Here is a 22,869-nt window from a genome sequence, read left to right on the forward strand (position 1 = left end):
TCAGAGAGCGTGTGAGAGCAGCAGGTCCCTCCCAGATAAATCAGTGGCAGACAAACAGACGCTCCCGCCGCTGATTGGCTGCGCGCTGCGCTCCAATCACTGCGCTGTAGTGATTTGCTCTCAGACAGACCGGACCCGCGGCTCGTCAAGTCGTGCCTCACGTCAAAAGAGGGAAATACATACACGTTTTTACACCACAGGAAATCTGAGTGAAGCTACAGAGGGGAGAAGTTTAGGAGGAGACGCTGCGAACGCTGGATTTGGTTCTGTTACATGTCACTAGTGTACACGGATTAATCTGGATGGATTTCTGAATTTCTGACGATATATAAAGGTCACATCGGTTCCCGTGGACATGACCGGGTTGTTTGTTTGAGTCTCCACCAGCCTGGATAGTTAAGTGAGGATGATGAGGACAGTCGCCCCGAGGAGGAAGGCGCAGCAGGTGCTGCTGTGCGTGCTGCTGATGTGCGCGCGCCAACTGTGCAGAGCTCAGACTCAAGGAGGTGGGCTCTCTCTCTCTCCCTCTCTCTCTCTCCCTCTCTCTCTCGATCTCTCTCTCTCTTACACACACACACACACACAGTTTCGCGCAGGTATTCTTCCTCTATCTCTGACTCAGGTGTTTAGATTTGGACGGACTAAAAACACTAATTTCTAACTAGGGCTTCAATGATTATTCGATTAAATCGATTATTAATTGATTACCAAATTATTCCTCATCTATTTTGATCATTGGTTTGAGTGTTTTTTTTTAATAATTAAAACAAGTTTCCTGATTTTTCAGCTTCTTCATTTTCTAATTTTTCCATGTAACAAAGAAAACATTAAAACTAGCGATGCACGATATATAGTATATTATCGGCCTAATATCAGTATCGGCAGATATTGATATATTTAAAATGTATTATCAGATCACATCAAGATCTATGACCAATGACGACAACAGTAGGCTAAATAGGCCACTACCTTGCCCTCTATGCTGGCGCCCTCTACAACTACGTGTATGTTGATTTATTTTACTCAATGAAGAAAACAACATCTGCTGCAACATGCATGGGCAAAAAATGCTGTTCATTTCACAACAGAAGAGACTAAATGAGACTAAATTAGACTAAACTCCTGATATATCGGCAGAAAGTCAAATATCATGCATCTCTAATTAGAAATGGGTCATATAGGTTTGTGGACAAAACAAGACAGAGACATCAGCATTTCCTGGAGAACATAATCAACAGATTAATTGATTATGAAAATAATTGTTATTTGCAGCTCTAGTTCTAACCTTAATCATAACCAGTTAATGCCTAACCCTAAACTTAACCTAACCACAATTCACACCCTGGCCCTAAACTTAACTAGTTCCTCAGAAATGAGGTTCTGCCTCATTAGGTTTGTACCAGGAAAGGTCCTGTAGAGGTTACACACACATACACACACACACACACACACGTTTGTGCAGCTCTTAGCGTTTGGACAATCCTTTCATTCCCTTTGGACAGTCTATAACTAAGACATTATCTTTTACCATAATGATAAATAGTTAATGCCTTATTCTAACCTTACTCTAACCACAATTTCACATTTGCCAGTTTCTCACAAATGAGGTTCTGCCTCATTAGGACCAGGTTTTGGTCCCCATGGTCCGTCGGTGTTTATAACAAAAAAGTTTCAGAAGAGGTAACAAAATGAGTACACACACACACACACACACACACACACGAAAGACACCTGTCCTGTGGCCAGAACCTGTTCTGCGCTCATCAGTCTTGTTTGCTGTGAGTCACCTGTACCTATCCCATATTTCTGTGTGTGCTTTACCGTGTTTGTTTCAAAGTTTTGTGACAGAGTTCAATGTTGCTCAATGTTTCGCCTGTAGACTGACAGCCCCAGTCACCCTGAGGTATTTTCTTATGACTGGAAACCTTTTGTTGTGAAATCACTCTTTTTTAAGAGTTATTATTCTAGTAAATGTCCAAACAACACATACACACACACACTTGTTCACAAATGTTTCATTTGTAAAAACAGTCAATTAGACCCTTAATAATGTTACTATAAAGTGACTTATTTATTGGTTTATTATAACATTAATACAAGTTTTAACGCTAAGGTCAATTAAGGTGTTTAATTGACCTTAATTTTAATCCTTAAAGTTACCAGGGCTGTAATGAAAGATTATTTAAAGAATTGTGTGTCTGGCTAAGTTGTCCAAAACACAGAAGTTTGAATTTGTTAGGGTATGAGTCAAAGAATAACAACACATCGTCGCACATAACACAGATGTGATCTCATGTGACTGCAGCTGGGATATCAGCTGACAGTAAAAGTAAGAGTAGTCAGTTACAGTCCAACACTGAGGATGACGACGTGTTTGTGGCACAGGGAGGTGTTGTGATTTGAATCTCCGACTTTGTCTTCTTGTCGCTGTCTGTCTGCCTGTCTATCTGTTTGTCCACAGTAGCACCGTGATGACACATATTAACATATCAGGGCAGGACAGACCCACAGGTAAACAGATCAAACAGACCAAACAGACAATCACAGCAAGACAAAACACAAGAGACAAAGACAAAAGTAGACCGACAAGATAAGGATGAACTGTGTATCATAGAGTCAGTGTACAGGATTTGATGGGGGCTTTTTTAACGACAGTGTTGGACGAGAGCAGGTGAAAGATAGAAGTGAATGTTGAGACTTCATAGATTCACTAATGCAGCAAGGTCAGGTGACGACTTACACTGTGATGGAATTTCTCACTGGTATTTTATTCAGTGGAGAAGCAACGTTTTGTTGTGCAGAATCCATCCACGCAGTTGTGAAAGAAGCTGTTGTTTTGCTGAGGCCGCTGCACTCCCACCTTTGATATGACCATATCAGTCCTAATACACAAGATCAACTGTGTCAGTGATAAGTAAGTTTAATGGTGTGCTGGAAACCTGGGGCCTGGTGACCTGTGCCCTGTGTTTTATCAACAAAACATGGGCTTCATTATTAAGAGAAATAGTTTTTTTGCACTTACAGAGTGACACACGGCAACACATGGTGACATAAATAAATTAGGCTGATGTGGCTGATGTGTTTACTCCACAAACATCATTATCATTATTAAAAAGTCTCTAATTTATGTCCCACTTGTCAGATTTGTGATGTCATGATACTTTAGAGTCAAATTTGATTGACTGTCTTTTAAGACAACTACAGTGGCTTGTGCATTAATCGGTTGCTTCAGAGCTTCTACAGGTGTGACTTACACAAATAACTGATGCGTCAAAGAGGAAATATGCTGTCACACCTGCTGCTGCCAAAACACGACGTTGAGCAACGCTGACTGTGTGAGCTCCAGTGTGTCCAGTAAAATTGGAGGAAGAAGTCCCCGCACACTGTAAATAAATCCAGTTCATTTGTGCACAAGTGCTGGCCGAGAATCAGTGAACGCACCATGAAAAGAAAGTAGTTCATGTGCTCAGGTGTCTGTCTTTTGTGTGTGTGTGTGTGTGTGTGTGTGTGCGCGTGCGCGTGTGTGCGTGTGCTCACCTGTGAGGTATGCAGTAATCTCTGTCCATCCTGTGCCAAGTTTCTGTTTACTGCAGTCATCGTCTCAACTGCTTTATTGAGCTTGTTTATCTCCTCCTCCTCCCTCCATTGTTTTCGTTCTCTCCCTCTCTTCTTTTGGAGTGTTGGAACCCTGGTAACAGACCAATGAAAAATAACCCGATCCACGTTATGTTTTCATCGTGAGATAGGTTATACATTAGCGCCAAGGACAATGACAGCATTTAGCAGTGAGTTCATGGACTGTGTGAGATATTAGCTGGTGACAGAGTGACTGGGAAGGTTGCCATAGTGCAGTGTTTGTAAACCGCTCACACAGAGAAGTGTGAGCAGCCTGAATACAACTTGATGCTTGTTTTGTACTCTTTTTTTTAACCCTTAGTGCTGCAGGTTCACCCATGGTAATTTCTTAAAAGAATTAAGAAGAAAAAGAATACATTCTTTGGGAATAATACACAACTCCTTATATGGACATGCTGGGGTGTGTGTTTATAGGTCACATCTTCAGGCTTTATAAAATGCACTTTCTTCATCTACTTATGTGTTGTTGAGTCAAAGTTATGATTAATTTTGTATCGCATGTTAAAAAAACAACAACAACAAACAGGAGTAGCGATAATTGTGCAAAAGTCACAAAATAGACTGTTTATTTTATTTTATTATTTTATTTTTGTTCATAAAAACAAGCCAAGCAAACTTTTAACTTTGACATATTTCCAAATGTCTATAGATTGTGCTGAAAAAAGGATATAACACACTCTATATAGCACATTCTTATTGCCTCTGTATATACGTTAAATGCTCTGTGTTCTAACGGTTAAAGAAGGTGATTATGTGTGTGTGTATCTGATATTCCTTATGTTGTGGGGACCTAAATCTGTTTACACAGTCACATTATGGGGACTTGTCTTCATTATGGGTTCAAAAATCAAGGCCCCATAATGCAAATGATTACATTTTAAGGTAAAGACATGTTTCAAAGTTAGGCCGAGGTTAGAGTAAGTGTTAGGATTATATGCAATATAAAAGTAATCATGACTTTGACTCAACAACACATAAGAAGATGAAAAAAATCTTCATTTGGTAAAGCCTGAAGATGTGACCATTAAACACACACCCCCAGGATGTCCATATAAGGAGTTGTGTATTATACCCGCGGCAATTTACCATGGGTGCACCTGTGGCTCTGATCTGTGCCACGTGAGCACTAAGGGTTAAGGTTAGAGAAAGTCTCCAGGAAATGAATGTAAGTCAATGCGATGTCCTCTGAAGTCGTGGAAACCAGTTTGTGTGTGTTTGTGTGTGCGCACACTTGTGCATGCATCTGTGTGAAGACCAAAAAAACTGATAAACCACAGGGTTAGAATTAGGCTTCGAGTTAGGTTAGGTCAGTGTTTCCCAATCCTAGTCCTTGGGGACCCACTGTCCTGCATGTTTTAGATCTTTCCCTGCTCCAACACACCTCATTCAAATAGTCAGCTCATCACCAAGCTCTGCAAAAACCTGACAACAACCCACTCATTTGAATCAGGTGTGTTGGAGGAGAGATTGGATTGGGGAACACTGGGTAAGGGTTATGGTGAGGGGCAAGGGAATGCATCTTGTCTATGAATGTCCCAGTGTGTGTGTACACTGACTCGAAACCCTCCACCCCATTCATTCCTGTGACAGAGGAAACCCACTCAGTCCACAGCTCTAGATTGTACTCAGTGTACATGTATGTGTATGTCTATGGCTGGCATACCAACCATACTCACACACTGTAGTGAATGTGTTCATACCGGATTGTCTGCCTCAACAGTACAAGCGTGCGTGTGTGTATGTGTGTGTGTCTAAGATCACACACAAAGGTGTTTACGACGACCTCTCAGTCAACAGTCACTTCAAACAGTGTCGAGTCAAAAGCTTGAGTCGCCCACTGATAGCACTGAGCTGCTCTCTGAATTTAACTAAGGTGGAGTAGATAAAAACAGCTCATAAACCGTCATCAGACTTTATTGATCAAACGGATACAAATGAGAAGACTTCCCGAAAGTAAAGTGTAGACTTGGTGTTTTCATATAGCACACACAGGTAACATCAAATATGAGCAGCCAAGATTTTGATGAGCAGCTCACAAGAGCTGACACATGTAGTTATTATGAGAACCTGGACAACACCAGCTGTCTCTGGAATGACTTGCTCTCATATCCTCCGGTGTCTAAGTTCTGACGATGGTGAATTCAGATTTCTGTGGAGACGACCTTGAACAGAGCATAGTTTCCTGCGTCTATCTCCCGTCAACGAGAGTTTAGAAACAACAGGTATCCATTGTGAAACTAAGCGTGACTAATGTCACCCTTTAAACCTCAAGTTAGCTATGAATTTGTCAGTATTTAATCAGCGAGAGAGAGAGAGAGATGAGAAGATTAGAAAATTCAAACAAGATATCGAAAAACATCTCAGTGGAAAAACGTCATTATTTAAATGGGCAGATGTGTTTTGCCATTTGTGTGAAGTGGAGCAGAGATCCAGTGTACCCACTGTTCTCAGAAATACAATAAAATGACTCTTATCAGGACTTTATAGATGGAGGACATGGTCATTGCACGTCTCCCTCTCTCTCTCTCTCTCTCTCTCTCTCTCTCACCCTGTCTCTCTCTCACATGTTGCTGTGAGGTTAATAATTATTAAGTGTAGGTAACTTGTGTGTGAATGTTGTTTAACACACATTCCTAAGGTCTTTGTAACAGAATCAACATTAAAGCCGATAGAAGAAGCTGAAGAGTTTTTCCATGTGATATTCAGAGTTGACAGATTTCATGATAACGAGTAAACGGTTCTATTCACCCACATTCACTTATGTCAGTGGATATTCTGGCATACATGTTTATTAGGGGTGTGGAGGTGAAAGGGAACTTGAAAAATGTTCTCCTGGATTTAAGCGAACCAGTGATAGTTGTTGTTACACCAATCTGCTAATGAAGAATTCAGCATAGTTTGAATGGAACCAGCTTTAGAAAGTGTAAACAAACAGAAGCAATATTAGTTAAAGCTTCAGACTAAAGCTATAGAAGCCAAAACCAATTTTATTTTAAAGTAAAGTGATAATACACGTACACTCTACTAGCATTTATTATTATTATCCATTATAAAGGCCTCCTGGCTTTTATGAAATCATCGTTGCAGTGATTAAAGCAGGGCATTAGCATAGTAGCATGGCTGATGATAACTATTCTTTTATCCTGTGTTAGGGCTTTGCAATAATGCAGTAACAGTTTATGTTGTGATATCATTTTCTTCAATATCAATATAGCAGAGGTATATATACAGTATATCGATACAATGTTTATGCACTGTGTAAACACACACGAGAGACACAACACAATATTTCTATTAGAGTATTGCTTCAAATTTAAATTAAAAAAGTGTTTGTTGTTTTATGTCCATTAAGAAGTTTAAAATCCTCCATTAACTGGTGACAAACTAACATGTTATGTCATTTGAAACCTTTTTTATTGTAATAAAATGTTTATTTGTTTGTTTATACCATGAACGTGGACACACGCTCTTGTGTTTTTGGTGCTGTTGTGTACACATCAGTCCAGACAGCACTATTTTTGTTTTATTGTTGCTACACGCCATTGGTGTTGGAGTTCAAACTGGACGGCCTGGTGTCTGACATTTGAATAGCAAAGTAGCTCTCCAGTGACGCTGAAGCGCTGAACTCCCACAGATCATAAACAAAGCTTTGTATGTTTGTGTCACAGAGGAACACACGTCCTGTGCACAATCATCAGTTTGTCTCACGCAGTTGCAGCACATTCACTGAGTTGGTGTGACCAGAACAGAAGCTCGTAGTAAGAAGCACAGAACGCTCTTTGTAAAAACGTTACACTGTCGCCTCATTAAAATTTAGATTTTCTGTACGATAATTAGCTGCAAACCAGCAGAAGTGGGCATGTGCGTACATGCTTCTGTGTGTGTGTGTGTGTGCGTCACCAATGTACTGACAGATTATTACCAAACATTGTGGGAATATTAATTTGGATCGTATCTCTTAATGCTCAACTGTAATGATTAGTCAACAAAAATAACGCTTACATTGATCCTCATCATATGATAAGTGACGTCATGAATATGTCACACATGTTTTTTGAACTTTTGAATCTAAGGTCAAAGAACTGATTATGATATGGTAAAAATGAGCCCACTATGATGTCACTATGAAGTCACAATACCGGTACTAGCGATCCTTTTCATGACTTATTCATCCGTCGACTATTTTCCCAATTAATTCGTAAAATGTCTTAAAATGTTGATCAGTGTTCACCAAACTTGGAAATGATGATTTTAATTAAATAATCTGTCTCAGTGACACTAAAGACACCTGTTAACAAGAGTGCATGCTTTATTTCTCCAGTGGCCTTTTGTGACGGCACACAGAACAGTCTGAGCATGACAGGAAACACCGAGAATCAGTACAACCTGATGAAGGACATGTACACCGGCTGTGAGATCGTGATGGGGAACCTTGAGATCACCATGATGGAGCACACCAGAGACTTCTCCTTCCTGCAGGTGAGGCTTTGCACACGCTGCGGTGTCAAAGAGCATCATCTCAAAAAACAACGGTGTACTGTAAACTATGTGTCACTGCATTTGTCACTGAGAACTGGCAGCTAGTCCAGACAAGAATGTTTAAACCAAAACAAAGCTCTTATCGTGATCTAACTTGGGTGATGTGTCTGTCTCACTGGTTAGCTCATCTCTGTTCTTTTCTCTATTAATCATCATGTCAACAGTCACGATGACTTAATACACAATGAAAACACACATAATCTGCCAACTTTTGATCATTATGAATAATAAAAACAGCTTTCCCTTAACACCTCTGTGTGTTTTCTTTTAACTCCACAGTCTATCAGAGAGGTGACGGGCTACATCTTGTTCGCCGTCAATGAGTTCAGCCGCCTGCCTCTGGACCAGCTGCGTATCATCAGAGGCACCATGCTCTATGAGAACAAGTACGCCTTGGCTGTGATGGTCAACTACCAGAAGGATGGACAGTATGGCCTCCAGGAACTGGGCCTGACACACCTCACAGGTACACAGGAAGCCATACAGTTGTAGTATACGGTGTGTGGGAGGCTGCAGGGAGCAGATAACAGCGCCAGTTGGATGTTACACCTGGAGCTCCCACACCCACACAGCGCAGCCACACCTTCAGCGTGCCGGTCATCAGAGAGCGGCGCTGTGTGTGCGCTCGCTGTGATGCGAAGCCCCTGGAATGTCTCATGAGCTCAGCCTCTCAACTGCCACTGTAACACGAGCTCCGGCGCATTATACTGCGTTTGTAATGTGCTGTAGTAAACAGTGAGTGGCGGAGATGTGATAGGATGAGTCACAGGCCTGTTTGGGCTTGCTTTGCTAATTTTCTTTCTCCATCTGCATGCATGTGTTCCTCCCACAGAGATACTGGAGGGAGGAGTCAAGATCATCCAGAACAAGTACCTGAGCTACGCTCCGCAGGTGAACTGGTTGGACATAGTGAAGGACGGAACGGCTCCAATTACGATTGAGGGAAACGGGCTTAAAAGTGAGTGCAGTGGAATGTTATTAGACATGTCAATTACCTCAAGAGTGGGTTCATATTTTCTCAGTCAGTGCTCTCCTTCTTCTTCTTCTTTGTTTTACAACAGTTGGCATTCACAATGCCACATTACTGCCTTTCTCGTTCATTCCTCTTAATACTTCCTGGCCTCACTGGAGGCCATCGCCAGCTGCCGCTGTCTCAGCGGGGCAAAAAACATCCTCACAGACCTCTCACACCCTGGTCAGAGTCTCTTCAACCTTCTGCCCTCTGGCAGTTGGTACAGGAGTTTTAGTTGTCAGACAAACCACTTAAAAAACTTAATTTATGGGCAATTCAATTATTGAAGTCATAAGAGTGGCCCACATGCATACAATCACAAACTGTGCTAATTGTATTTTTAAGTGCACTGGTGGGAGTTGACCCACAAATGTCATTGCATTAACTGTGTTTACGATGACATTAAAGGCTATTCTACATACTTACATACTTCTATTACAAGTATGTGCACTGGAGTAGTATTGCTCACTTTCATTGTTTCCCTCCTTGCAATAAATAAATTCAGTGTCAGGAACTGCCGTCCTTACTTAGAAAAGTAAATGCCTTGAGTTTGACTTTTTAATGCCAACAACTTTATTGGCATTAAGTGTCAATTTTTTGGAAACCTTCTACTTACTTGAGGCAGACATTTACTTGTATAATTACAGCTCTCACTACAGGCTTCAGTTTAAAGTTCCTCTTGTCAGAACAAAAACAGGCAAATCAAGATGTTCCTGGAACTCCTGGAACTGCAATTACTTTAACTGATTAATAAATACCTAACTATTGCTGCATTGTACTTTGTTTCGTTGTGTGTAATATTGTTTTCTGATGGTATTTGTTGTTCATGTGCTTGTCTAACTGACCGTGTCTTGGCCTGGTGTCACATGAGGACGTTTCAATGTGACTTCCTAGTAAAATAAAGATTGAACAATAACATCATTCCAGAGAAACCTTAACAAGGAATCAAAAAGGAAAGTAACACTGAAACATCCCTCACTGCTGAAGGCTCATGTTCACCTTCATCTTAACTCTGGCTTAATTATTTTTTATTATTATTATTATTAAATCTCAATCTCTCCACAGCAGGGATATTTAAAGAAATGTCTTTTACAACGTAAATATGAACATGTATACAATTAATTCAACGTACTGATACTGAAATGATGTTTCAGGAGATTGTGACCAGACGTGTGGAAACGTGCCATGTTGGGGTCCAGGAAATGACAGCTGTCAGATCTGTGAGTGCCTCACATTTTGCATTGTCTTACATTTTATATATCAGATTTGAAGAAAAAAGGATTATACTCCTTCAGTTAAGTACCAGTGTAGTTATGTTGTGAAACTGCAGATGAATTGTGCTCCTTGTGAGGACGACACTTTAAAAATGCTTTCTGTCTTTCTGTCAAATTTCTTTCAGTGACAAAGTCGGTGTGCGCCCCTCAGTGCAACGGCAGATGCTTTGGTATAAACCCCAGCGAGTGTTGTCACATAGAGTGTGCTGGTGGCTGCACTGGACCCTTGGATGCAAACTGCTTTGTGAGTCCACTGCTTCATGACTTTATGGCAGGCATCCTATGAACAGTCTGTAGTCAGTTTTTTGATCACAGGTCACAGTGTGTAAATAATACACAGTGTCATGCATTAGACCCCTAAATTGAACAGAGACATTAGTGTGTAACTTTTAAAGAACAAAATGTCAGTTACATGCCGGTCTATCAGCTCCACACAACTCTCTCTCTGTTTCTTTTTCGTGTAGACAGTGAATACACTACTACACCAAAACGATGATGTCATTAGTCCCACCTCTGGCATTCACCGTCCCTATCTTCATCATCATCTTACTCTTGTGATTGGATATAGTTTGGCAGTGTAGCCTACTACTATGAATAAAAAGTAACTAAAGTATAGCAGTGTTAAGATCTTTGGGTCACATCATCACCATTTTCACACTGAGCACAGGAAGTGATGTGTTATATGTAAAGACAGATGGAGGCAACAGCAACATTGCACTAGTAAAGTGAGGTGACACAAAGAATTGAAATCTGCTGCTCTAAAAATCTGGTCATTCAGCTGTTTGAGTGGCCAAATACCCACACCTACAAACCTACACTGCCACTGTATACTCACAAATGCTCCCTCAGTCACATCTGATTGTACTGTGTTTTCAGAGGATGTAGCATACAAATAGTCACATCATTTCCCTGTCGACCAAACCGGGGCAGAATAATAACATCAACAACGACATAAATCACCAAAAGTCACGTACTGCACCTTTATGTAACACCTGTAATTTTCCGACTCTTCGCAGGCGTGCAGGAACTTCAACAACTCGGGCTCTTGTGTGCCGCAGTGTCCTCAGACCCTTATCTACAACAAGCACACATTCAAACTGGAGCCTAACCCCAATGCCAAGTACCAGTATGGCTCCATCTGTGTGCCGCAGTGCCCCAGTGAGTCATTCAGTAAAAACTCGACATAAAGCTCAATTCTCAACCTGCTCATGCACATTTTGAAGCACTATTAAAACAAAAACATGTTGTTGTTCATTTACTTTGACAGCTAACTTTGTTGTGGATGGCAGCTCCTGTGTGAGTAACTGTCCATCTGACAAAATGGAGGTGGACAAGAATGGAGTGAAAAGGTGTGAGCCCTGTGGAGGCCTCTGTCCCAAAGGTAAAAGTCCTTAAGTATATGACATTTACTGTACTTAAGTGTCAAAAGTCATTTTCTGATGTGTCATTTTTAGAAGTAAAAGTAGTAAATAATTCAGGAGTTAGAATCGAGTGGCGGTGGATCAGTGGTAGAGCGGGTTTGGCTTTAAACCGGAAGGCTGTAGGTTAGACACCGAGCTTTGCTAGATGTGTCCTTGGGCAAGACATGCTGGCTATGACAGTGTGAATGGATTAAAAAAAAAAAGAATGGATGCGCCGTATGAATGTGTGAGTGAATGGATGTGAATGGGTGAATGGCAAATCTGTAGGGTACAGCAGATTTGAGTGGTCAACTCTATATAAATACAGACCTTTGACCAACTCTTCTTCTTCTGATTTTGATCTGGTAGTAACATGTAACAGTAGATAGTTATGGGAAAAGTACTGGAGTAAAAGTAAAAGAGGCGAGAAATATAAAGTACAAATATGTTTACATTACAACACTGTACTCAACACAGTTGTTTCAAAAAAGCTTTCTTTCTTTCTTATTTAGACATATTTATTCATTTATTTTCCTAATTTGAATCATTTATATGGTCAGTAGCATGCATTCTATGTTAAAACTGGGTAATAAATTACATTTAACTGCAAAGTCATTTTGGAGACACATCTGCGTGAGTGTGTGGTTATTGTGTGGAAATAAATATGCAAGTTAAACTGCCCGTGTAATTTTTTTTCAATTACTAATTGTGCCACTGTGTATAGTGATTGTGAGGCATCATGTGTGAGAATGAAGCACGCTGTAACTGTATTAAAAAACTTGGATTGTTTTGTCTATTTTTTGATTGCTTTGCTGATCGTGTTACTATAGCTCCATAATTGGGAAATAAAGTGGGTAATAAGGGAGTGCCTCACAATCCCTTATTACCATTAATTAAATGGTAATAATTAAGCTCCTCAACATGTCAGCTAATTAACGTATTTGAGCAAAGTTATTTACACTTATGTGTGGATAGTTTTAAGCATAACTGTTGACATTTTTTGATTTATTTTCATTTTCCTCTCCTCTTATTCATTTTACTCCAGCTTGTCTTGGCACAGGAAGTCTAACCAGACAAACTGTCGATGCTCTCAACATCGACAGTTTCATTAACTGCACAAAGATACAAGGCAGTCTGCACTTCCTGGTGACTGGAATCAAAGGGTAAACAAGGCTCTTTGTTGTTTTAGCATGTTATATACTGTATCTATTTCACTTTATTGTTGTGTCTTTTTTTCTTCTTCTTAAAAGTGATGAATACAATGGCGTACCAGCCCTCGATCCAGAAAAACTGAAAATATTCAACACAGTGCGGGAGATTACAGGTGCGTGAGGGAGCAGGAAACGCGTGCTTTCAATGACACGTGACTGTGTTTTGCATCTGGTTCAGGCCTCTGAAACAACATGTCTGCCTTTTTCAGATTTCCTCTGTATCCAGTCTTGGCCTACAAACGTGTCTGACCTGTCCGTTTTCTCTAACCTCCAAACAATTCAAGGCAGAACCCTTTACAAGTGAGCAGACCTTTGTTGTCTCTGTCTTTGTCTTTGTCCTGACATTGTCTCACATGGACAAAGGTGATGTTGCAATCATGTTGTTGTGTTTTTGACTGAGCAGACTACACCTCCTCTGGCATGAATCTCACTGTGTTTTTGTGTCTTTGTATCTCTTTATCTCCTCCATTTTTTTAACACCATTTAGAGGAGGAAGCTCTCGAAGGTACAGTAAATAATTCACATGGACGCCTCTCTCTGTAAAATGGTTTGTTTTCTTGGGCTAAGGCACTGACTGCTTAACTTGGTGATGGGCACAACTTTTAATGCATTCATATGTTTTTTCTTTACATCGTCTTTCAAATGTTGAAATGCTACAAAAAGTATTTGGGTTAGAAAGTGGTTGCACTTTATGAAAATAAAGAAGTATGTAATTGTCAGAGTTGGAAAGACAACTGAATTCTAATTCTATTCTACTCTTGTAAAAGTCCCACTATTTTGTATAACATTTTACTTAAGTAAAAGTACTAATCTAAGAATGTACTCAAGTTTAAGTAAAAAAAAGTAGCTTGTTTAAAATGTACTCAGAGTAAAAGTTTCTTAGTCACACATGAATTGTTTTTAATTAAAGGCAAAACTTCAAAGGTCAGAAATGCTTTAACATTCTCCTTAATTAGCGCCATTTTTTTATTTATTTAAATTCAGGCCAACATTTTTTAACTCAGTTACAGATGTGATTCAAAACGTATTGAGGTACAGCACTTCCAAAAGAGCATACTTAAGTAAAAGTGATTTGCAAATTTAGTAGAACTACACAAAAAACAAATTCAATTACAGTTACGAGTAGAGTAAATGTAATTCATTACTTTCCACCTCTGGTAATTGTATCATGTAATCACTGCAACTTTTCTAATGCTAATATTTCCCATCAGGTTGTTACATGTGAAATTTGAAAAGTGTTACAAAAGTTTTCCGGACTGGATATGTAAAATCCAAATGTCTCACTCTGCACAGAATAATCAGTCAAGTATAACTAACTTAATTTTGTATCTCTTATGCATATTTTTTTATCAGTTGGAATTTGTAAAAATACTTACTGTAGTATCAAATTTCACATGATTTTCAATTTCCCATAAAATCAATACTTTTAAGACCATTTCCATTACAGTTTAATATGGGCCAATGTTGATGTCTCTCACAACATTTGTCTTGTTTTTCAGGAGTTACTCTCTCCTGGTGATGAAGATCTCCTCTTTGACCTCTCTGGGGTTACGCTCACTACGGAAAATAAACGACGGCGGTGTCTATATCACCGGGAACAAGAAGCTGTGCTACCATGACACGGTCAACTGGACGCGTATCTTCAGCAGTGGTTCGCGGCGGCGCCAGAAGCCCATTGACATCAAGGAGAACCAGCTGAGAAGCCAGTGTGGTGAGTGAAGTTGGGTCACTGGATTGTTTGTAGCTCTCTTGTTAGTGTTCAATGCTGCTGATGACACAGGATGTTTGTTTCCTTCATGTCTGTAGTGAGTGAGGGCCACATGTGCGACCCCCTATGCTCTCCTGAAGGCTGCTGGGGTCCAGGGCCAAACCAGTGCCTGTCCTGTAAGAAATACAGCAGGGGACGCACGTGCGTGCCGGACTGCATGTTCTTAACTGGGTCAGTCCCCACAAAATAACTGATAATCAGATTAATATTCGTGTTTGTCCTGTGTGAGTCGTGTTTGATGTGGTGTGGCTCCTTCAACACCGTGTTATCTGCAGTGTGCTGAAAGATTTTTTTAAAAGTGACTGACTTTTTGCCCTGATTGCAGGGAGAGGCGTGAGTTTGCTTCTCAGTCAGGGGAGTGTTTGCCCTGTCACCCTGAGTGTAAGGTCCAGGAGGGGAAGGAGACCTGCACAGGCCCGGTATGCTGCTCTCTACGCACTGACAAACCAGTGCTAGACTATCACATGCTTTGACTTATGATTTGCACAAACCAAACGAGTTCCTCAGGTTCAACGATCCTATTGTCAAAACCTTTGGGGTGGTGCTGCTGCCACCTAGTGGCTTTATCTTTGACATGAATATACTCCAAACGGCATTTTAGAACGTTTTTGGCCTCACTGGAAAAATAACACATATCAGTTTAGTCTGATTCACATCAAGCCAATAACTTATTGGCTTAATAATTTGCCCTCAGGGCAAGCGACTAACAAAGAGTGTGTAAACAAGCGATTCATAAATAGTGTGTCCAGTGTGCACACTTATAAGAGTTTTGAATGTAGATAAAATCAAATATGTAAATGAAAAAAATCCTATATTATATTCATGAATGTACACATGAATACATGTACACATACTCATTAATACATACATACACTGAACATAACAAACATACAATCCAACACAATTTTGAACATAATATGTCCTTATAACGGTCCAGTTAGCTTTACTTTTTACTGAGTTACTATTGTTATTGCATTATCTTTCAGCGTTCTCCTATCTCTCTCTCCTCTGACCAAGTGCTATCTCTCCTATCGATGCACTTGGTCCACTGACAGTACCTGTACCTGAAAATGGAGACAACACAAAAGAGATTTCAGTTTAATATACAGATAAGAGTCAAATTGAGCCAGCTCAGTTGAGTAAGGTACACAGGGCAACAGTTTAAGGCCACATTTGGCCATTTCTGCCGCCATCTTGTCCATTTCTTTGTTTTTTTTTCTTCATGACTGATTTTCAAAAAAAATGATTTTCAGGGTGAGGCTGAGAGCTTTTTGAAACACCCTTGTATCTTGTTTTTGTGTGTGTGTATGTGTGTGTGTGTGTTTTTTTAATCAGCCTCCGTTTCCTAAACTCTGCCTCCTTGTTTACAGGGAGCAGACCAGTGTGTTGCATGTGCCAGGTTGCAGGACGGTCCACACTGTGTCTCCTCTTGTCCTGAGGGCGTGATGGGAGGGGAGGAAGTCATCTTTAAATACCACAACAAGCAAGGCCACTGTGAATCATGCCATGTCAACTGTACCCAAGGGTAAGGGATGAAGAGAGGTCTATGTTTATAGACATATAAGCCATGGTTTTCTGCTTTAAACTGACCCTGTTTGTATTTTGTGTTCAGATGCTTTGGTCCTGGAATTGGAGACTGTGGGGTGTCTGAGCGGTATATTTCTGGGTATGTTTCTCCTCTCACTCTGACATAGTTTCACATTTTAATTCAGTATCATGGGATCATAATGTTCCTACTTTTCATTTACTTCCCCAGACAAGAGACCACAGCCATTGCCCTGGGAGTGATTGCCCTCCTCTTCGTCTCATTCTCCGTCTTTGTGCTGACTGTTTTGTACCGCAGAGGTATCGCCATTCGTCGTAAGCGAGCAATGAGGAGGTACATGGAGAGTGGAGAGGTCAGTGCCAGTCTAAAACTTGGGCATCAACATTCGGTTATGCTTTGTTTGTTAATGAATTCTCAACTTGCCAACAGAGTTTTGAGCCGTTGGAGCCTGGAGAGAAAGGAGCTAAAGTCTGTACTCGGACCCTGAAGCCCTCAGAGCTCCGTAAGATCAAGCTGCTGGGTAATGGAGTGTTTGGATCGGTCCATAAGGTGCTTGTTTTATTTTTTTTAATGCTGTTGCATATACAGTCTTTTTCTTTCAAAAACAACAAGTCCTTTATGTCTGCTTACTTCACAGGGTATTTGGATTCCTGAGGGCGACACAGTGAAGCTTCCTGTGGCCATCAAGACAATCCATGATCGCACTGGTCGGCAGACGTTCTATGAGATGACAGATGTAAGGAAAAAATATACAGCATATGTCATCTGTCTGAGGTGACAGGTCAAGTCACTTTTATTTATATAGCCCAACGTCACAAACACAGTGTTCCTTGATGAGCTTTACAGCCTGTACAGTAAGCAGCACGTCTATCCTTAGACCTCAGGGAGATCTGGTGTGAGAAAGGTTCACTGTCTTTAGGATTGAAAGGTTTTGATTTATATAAGATTTGACTTATATATCAAAATGTATCAAACCATGGACACACATTTCTAACCCTATAACATGATGATTTTCCATCTCTCCAGCGCTGATATATACCCATTATTATGGCTGATTTTTTTTTTATTGAGAAGGGACAATATTTCTTAAAGTCAAAATGTGTGTCAAATGAGCATTTTAGATCATATTCTATAGACTGAAGAAAACTTTTGTTTCTCACAGATCTGCACAAATATCACACAGTAATCATTTTAAATGTGTTTTCAAATGAAAATGAGAATAATTATGTTGAAATAACCATTCCCTCTAATATCGTAAATTGTATCACGATTGCAGATTCAGTCAAAATAATCACTTTATTTGATTAGATATGTATTCAGACCTATATATAACTAAATGACATGTCTAAATCACCTTAAATGTTCCCTACAGCACATGGCAGTGATGGGAAGTTTGGACCACATTAATGTGGTCAGGATCCTGGGTATATGTCCTGGAGCCAGCCTGCAGCTTGTCACCCAGCTCAGCAGCCAAGGCTCCTTGCTGGAGCATGTCAGAAACTGCAAGAAGAACCTCAGCCCGCAGAGGCTGCTCAACTGGTGTGTTCAAATCGCCAAGGTAAAGAACCATCCTATTTCTGTGGTTGTGTGTGAAGTTTCACGCGAAAGGCTTGTTCCACCAGTAAATTAAACACTTAGAAAACAATCTTGCTCCCTCTCATCAGGGCATGTATTACCTGGAGGAGAACAGGATGGTCCACAGGAACCTGGCTGCTAGAAATGTGCTCCTGAAGAGCAATTACACCGTCCAGATCTCCGACTACGGCATCCCAGACCTGCTTTCTCCTGATGACAAGAAGTACTTTTACAATGAGGTTAAGGTCCGTAGTTTGGTAAAGATATGCATGAATTTCATTAACCCAAGTTTACTGTATATCCATTAGTTTATTTTGCACATTTACATACTTAAGTGTTTTTACTGAGGTAATGAACTTTTTTTGATGCCAACATGTTTAGACACCAATCAAGTGGATGGCCTTGGAGAGCATCTTGTTTCGTAGATACACACACCAGAGTGATGTCTGGAGTTACGGTGAGTTTGGCTCACACGGAGCCCTCATGAAACCAGTAGCAGACGTGAAGATATTTGAACTGTAGCACTCGTGGAGATTCATGCAACTCTGACCCTCATTTAGGTGTGACAATATGGGAAATTATGTCCTACGGAGCAGAGCCGTACTCAACAATGCGTCCACAAGCGGTTCCTGATCTCCTGGAAAAGGGCGAGCGTCTCTCTCAGCCTCAAATTTGCACCATCGATGTCTACATGGTCATGGTCAAATGTGAGTGTCTCTCCTCTGTGCTTCTTTTGCATTTGAGCTGAAGTACAAATAAGCAAATATATACATTATACATGTATACATGGAAGTTCGTGCAAGCACCTTTAATGTCCACCATAGGGTATAATGAAATGTGTGTGACTTTGCATCTACTGCCATGATCAAATTATTTATTTGTCAAATACTTGTAAAAAATAATAATGTTCCCCTTGTGTTTGGAGAGAGTTATTGTTGTAAGCACATCCACATTAGAATTATTTTGAAACCTACTTATGCTTTTCTACAGTCCCACTAACGAGTCATTCATGTATTGATAAAACGTTAGAATTTTATTGCAATGTCTGACTGTTGTCCTCTATTTTTCAGGTTGGATGATTGATGAAAATGTACGTCCAACATTCAAAGAGCTGGCGAATGAATTTACCAGGATGGCCAGAGACCCGCCTCGCTACCTAGTGGTCAAAGTAAGAATGAATTTGGGCTAAAGCTTGGAACTTCCAGTAAAATTTTACATGTAGTGCATTGATCCATGTCTCCCCATGGTCCACCAGGAGGACTGCAGCCAACAGGATTCTCCCGTGGATGAAGTTGCCCAGCGGAGTGCAGACCTGGATGATCTGGATGATCTGGATGATCTCGACCTTGACCTGAAGAATCAGGAGGCAGAGGATTTTGAAGATGGAATGACTCTAGCATCCCACTATATGTCTCCATCTAAAGGCTTCAGTCACGTCTCCAGGAATGATATTCACAGAGTAAGGGACACTATTTCCTGTCAGTTTTATGAAAAATTTGTTTAGAAAAACGTCTTTTCTGTCAAAATTTGACTTCTGCACTTTCTTGTTAAGGTGGTTCCAAATCCATCAAGTGTAGCTGGATATCTACCTATGACTCCAGGGTTTGACAACCCAGCACAGGTAGCTAAAACTGTCCCTGTGGTGTGAAACTATTAATTTGATTCACTGTCATCAGTTCACATAATACATGATCATAATACTGCACGTCCTCGCTTATGACAGTTTACTAATACAGGTCTGTTTGTGTTGTCTCATGCAGGCTATGTGGCAGTCACGCTCTCGCCTCAACTCAGCCCGCACTGTGTCAGAGAGTTCAGAGGGCTGCAGCATAGCAGTAGAGCTAGAGATGAATGAGGACTTTCTTCTGCCTGGGAGCCTCAAACGGCGTCACCGTGAGGACAGCGCTTACATGTCACAGAGGGACAGCATATCTGGCGGTCCACCAGAGACGCCTTCGCCAGAAATTGAGGAGGAGGACCAAAATGGATATGTGCTTCCTGGAGACAGCCCAGAGAGAGGTGATACTCGGAACACAGAACACTTACACAGCCCTAAGAGCACAAACAGCCAAACACCACTTTTGTCCATAGTACTTCTAATACAGTTACATTATGATAGGACTGGCCTGAGTATGAGATCACATACCATTTATTTGGCATTTTAATCTACTGCATACAGTAATGCTTTAGATTGATACATTGAGAAATCAATTCATTTGCTTTCTAGATTAGATTAACATTAGAAGATTAATACTACTACCACCAAGTCTCCATAGTAAAAATGTAGTAAGAGCTAAATGCTTGTTCACATAACTTTGTTCACACACATAGCCCTGTCTGAAGGCATACATATTTTACATTAAAGCACTCAGGTGTTACATGCACATCCCAATATTAAATTAAATTATATGTAAATGGTCTGTATTTATACAGCAATTTTCTAGTCTTATTGACCACTCAAAGTGCTTTACACCACAATTTTTCCTGTTTACCTTTATTTGGGCATCTATCATACCCATTCACATGCTGCTGTCACAGCCATCAGGAGCACCATGGGGTTATGTGTCTTGCTCAGAGATACATCGGCATGTAGACTAGACCTTCCGTTTGGAAGTTGGCCTGCCCTACATAAGCAGAGTTTGACTCCTGCGATAGATAGGGCAAAAACTTTACACTACTGTGGCGTGATATGCACAGAGACTAGCGACTACATACAGCAAAATAAGACAAAGCACGCTAATTGAAAATAACAAAGCACAGCACACACACAGGGTACACAGAATATATTAAACCAGCAACAATTTGTATTTAACTTTGGTTATTGTATTAAAAATGTAGCACGGACAAAGGAGAAAGCGATCAGAACCATGGACAGCACTTGGTCAAAGTGCAGAGGAGCTGTTTAATGTCACTGTGGTGATGAAATGACCACTGACTTTGACAAAAGGCATTTTAGTGCATTACCCTCACTACAGCACTCCTACTTTATAGGCAAGCAATCGTAGTAACATGGAGCTTATAGAACACAGTGAGACTAAAGCCAGCAGCAATAATTTAAAAACACCATGTCACAAAAACTGATCCTCTAAACAATCTTAATAAACCATATCAAATATAAAATGATGATTTCACTACAGAAAATATGAGTCTACACTACTTTAACAACATCAGACAACAGGAGTAAAAAGGATAACAGTTTTCTTACCTAGTGTTGAAGTGTCGCACGACTATGTCCACTATCGTCTCAGGTGATAGCTGTGCTGTAATTCTTGTTCATTGTGACAGATTTAAGATAGCCAAATCGCCAAGTCAAGTGTAGGCTCCTCTATGGTGCTGTAACAATGGGGAGGAACTGCAATTTGCTACCTGGTTGACAGTGCTCCATGTCACCCTCCAAACGCCATCTGTGCTGCTCTACAGCTGAGTCACAACAGCTCTATGTGTTGACCAAAAGGCAAAAGCAGTCTCAGGAAATGTTCTTGCACAATGAACATTTTAAGATTACATCTTTTTCATGTAATGCAAAAAAAGAAAAGAAAAATAGCTCTTTTTCTCACTATTGACTTTGTTTTTTTCAGATACCCTACTTTGTTCCTCTCAAGCCCCACCCGGCAGAATGGGGAGATCTCATTTATCAAGTGTCTGCGATGACCCAGATGATGAAGAATATGAGTATATGAACAAGCAGGCACCTGCGTTGAACAGGCACAATAATCAGTGGCTGAAAGCAAACACAAAAAGAACCTCCTCGAGATTGGTGACAGCATGCTCAGGTGATACCAGAAGCAAGGACAATTCTGATTCAGAGCAGCAGGAGTCTAACCAAGTTGAATATGAATACATGGACATCAGAGGTGGTGACAGAGATGAGAGCCCTCCGGCGCTTGAGCCTCCTCCTCCTCCAATGCCTGCAAAGCTTGGAGGACATGTGGAGGAGGAGGAGGAGGAGGAGGAGGATGAATATGTGGAGGACAGCAACTATCATTACACAAACAGGCAACCTAAGCTGCGGCAAGCTCTTCAAGACAGGAGGGAGCTGAAAATACAGGGAAGGGATGACGTTGAGGCATATGAATATGAGGACATGGACTGCTTTAATGCCGTGGTGCCTGAAGATGCAGTAGTGTACCAGAACATGCAGAGAGGGGGAAAGGGAGCAGAGGTACACCGATCTGGATCTGGATTTGAACCGTATGTAAAAGTACGAGCTGGAGTGAGAGTTGGAGAACCTGCAGCTGGTGACAGGTCTTTTGACAATCCAGACTACTGGCACAGCAGAATTTTCCTCAAGCCCAAAGCAGTGCCTACATGAGGAACATTTGCAGTCTCATGAGCTTTGCTCTGAGATGTATTCATGAAGGACCTGAAGCAGAAAATGGTAACAGAAGCCATGCCTTTATTGTAGCCTAAGACACCAAATACTCGGCCCAACACATTTGAGATTTGTTGTCTGTTACAGATTTACAGTCTGGCTTGTTAGTAGGCTGTTGATTTGGGACATTTCCAGAAATAATGGCACTGACTGTTGAAGACACGAGCCTCGAGAAATTAACAGAATACAAGCTATATTTTTTTTGTTTACATTTATAAATGAACAAAGCATGTTTCTGAGAACAAGTACATTTGTTTTCAGTTACCTTTATCCTCTGAGACCTCTGTGTGTGATTATATTTGATGTACATTTTCTACATAATAAAAATACTTTTTGAGACTATAACTTTTAATACATAGTTGGTAATGTTCTTCAGTTGGGTCAAAATGGTTACTCTGGACTTGATGATAGTAGTTTGACAAAACAAAGTAAAGCCAGTTACACTTTTACCTGGGCTATGTAGTGAAATTTAACATAGCCCAATCAAGCACCTTTATTTTGAAATTATGTAAAATATCACCAATGTTGTTTTTGCT

General features: G+C 40.6%; 1 protein-coding gene across 1 annotated transcript; it reads left to right on the forward strand.

The window, feature by feature from the left end:
• The first annotated feature begins 129 nt into the window (after positions 1-129).
• On the forward strand, positions 130-22,685 carry erbb3a (erb-b2 receptor tyrosine kinase 3a). The gene is made up of 29 exons (XM_044024386.1): positions 130-506; positions 7,958-8,115; positions 8,455-8,641; positions 9,008-9,133; positions 10,342-10,407; positions 10,587-10,705; positions 11,478-11,619; positions 11,729-11,842; positions 12,907-13,024; positions 13,112-13,185; positions 13,282-13,372; positions 13,560-13,577; positions 14,572-14,783; positions 14,879-15,011; positions 15,166-15,259; positions 16,211-16,365; positions 16,453-16,506; positions 16,597-16,738; positions 16,816-16,935; positions 17,024-17,122; positions 17,759-17,944; positions 18,051-18,206; positions 18,343-18,418; positions 18,522-18,668; positions 19,032-19,129; positions 19,217-19,420; positions 19,514-19,582; positions 19,722-19,980; positions 21,540-22,685. Exons 1-29 carry the CDS (start codon positions 407-409, stop codon positions 22,271-22,273), a joined length of 4,251 nt encoding a protein of 1,416 aa, XP_043880321.1. The 5' UTR covers positions 130-406; the 3' UTR covers positions 22,274-22,685.
• Positions 22,686-22,869: the final 184 nt, after the last annotated feature.

Source organism: Solea senegalensis, linkage group LG4 (assembly GCF_019176455.1).
Source record: "Solea senegalensis isolate Sse05_10M linkage group LG4, IFAPA_SoseM_1, whole genome shotgun sequence".
In the NCBI taxonomy this organism is placed as follows: domain Eukaryota; kingdom Metazoa; phylum Chordata; class Actinopteri; order Pleuronectiformes; family Soleidae; genus Solea; species Solea senegalensis.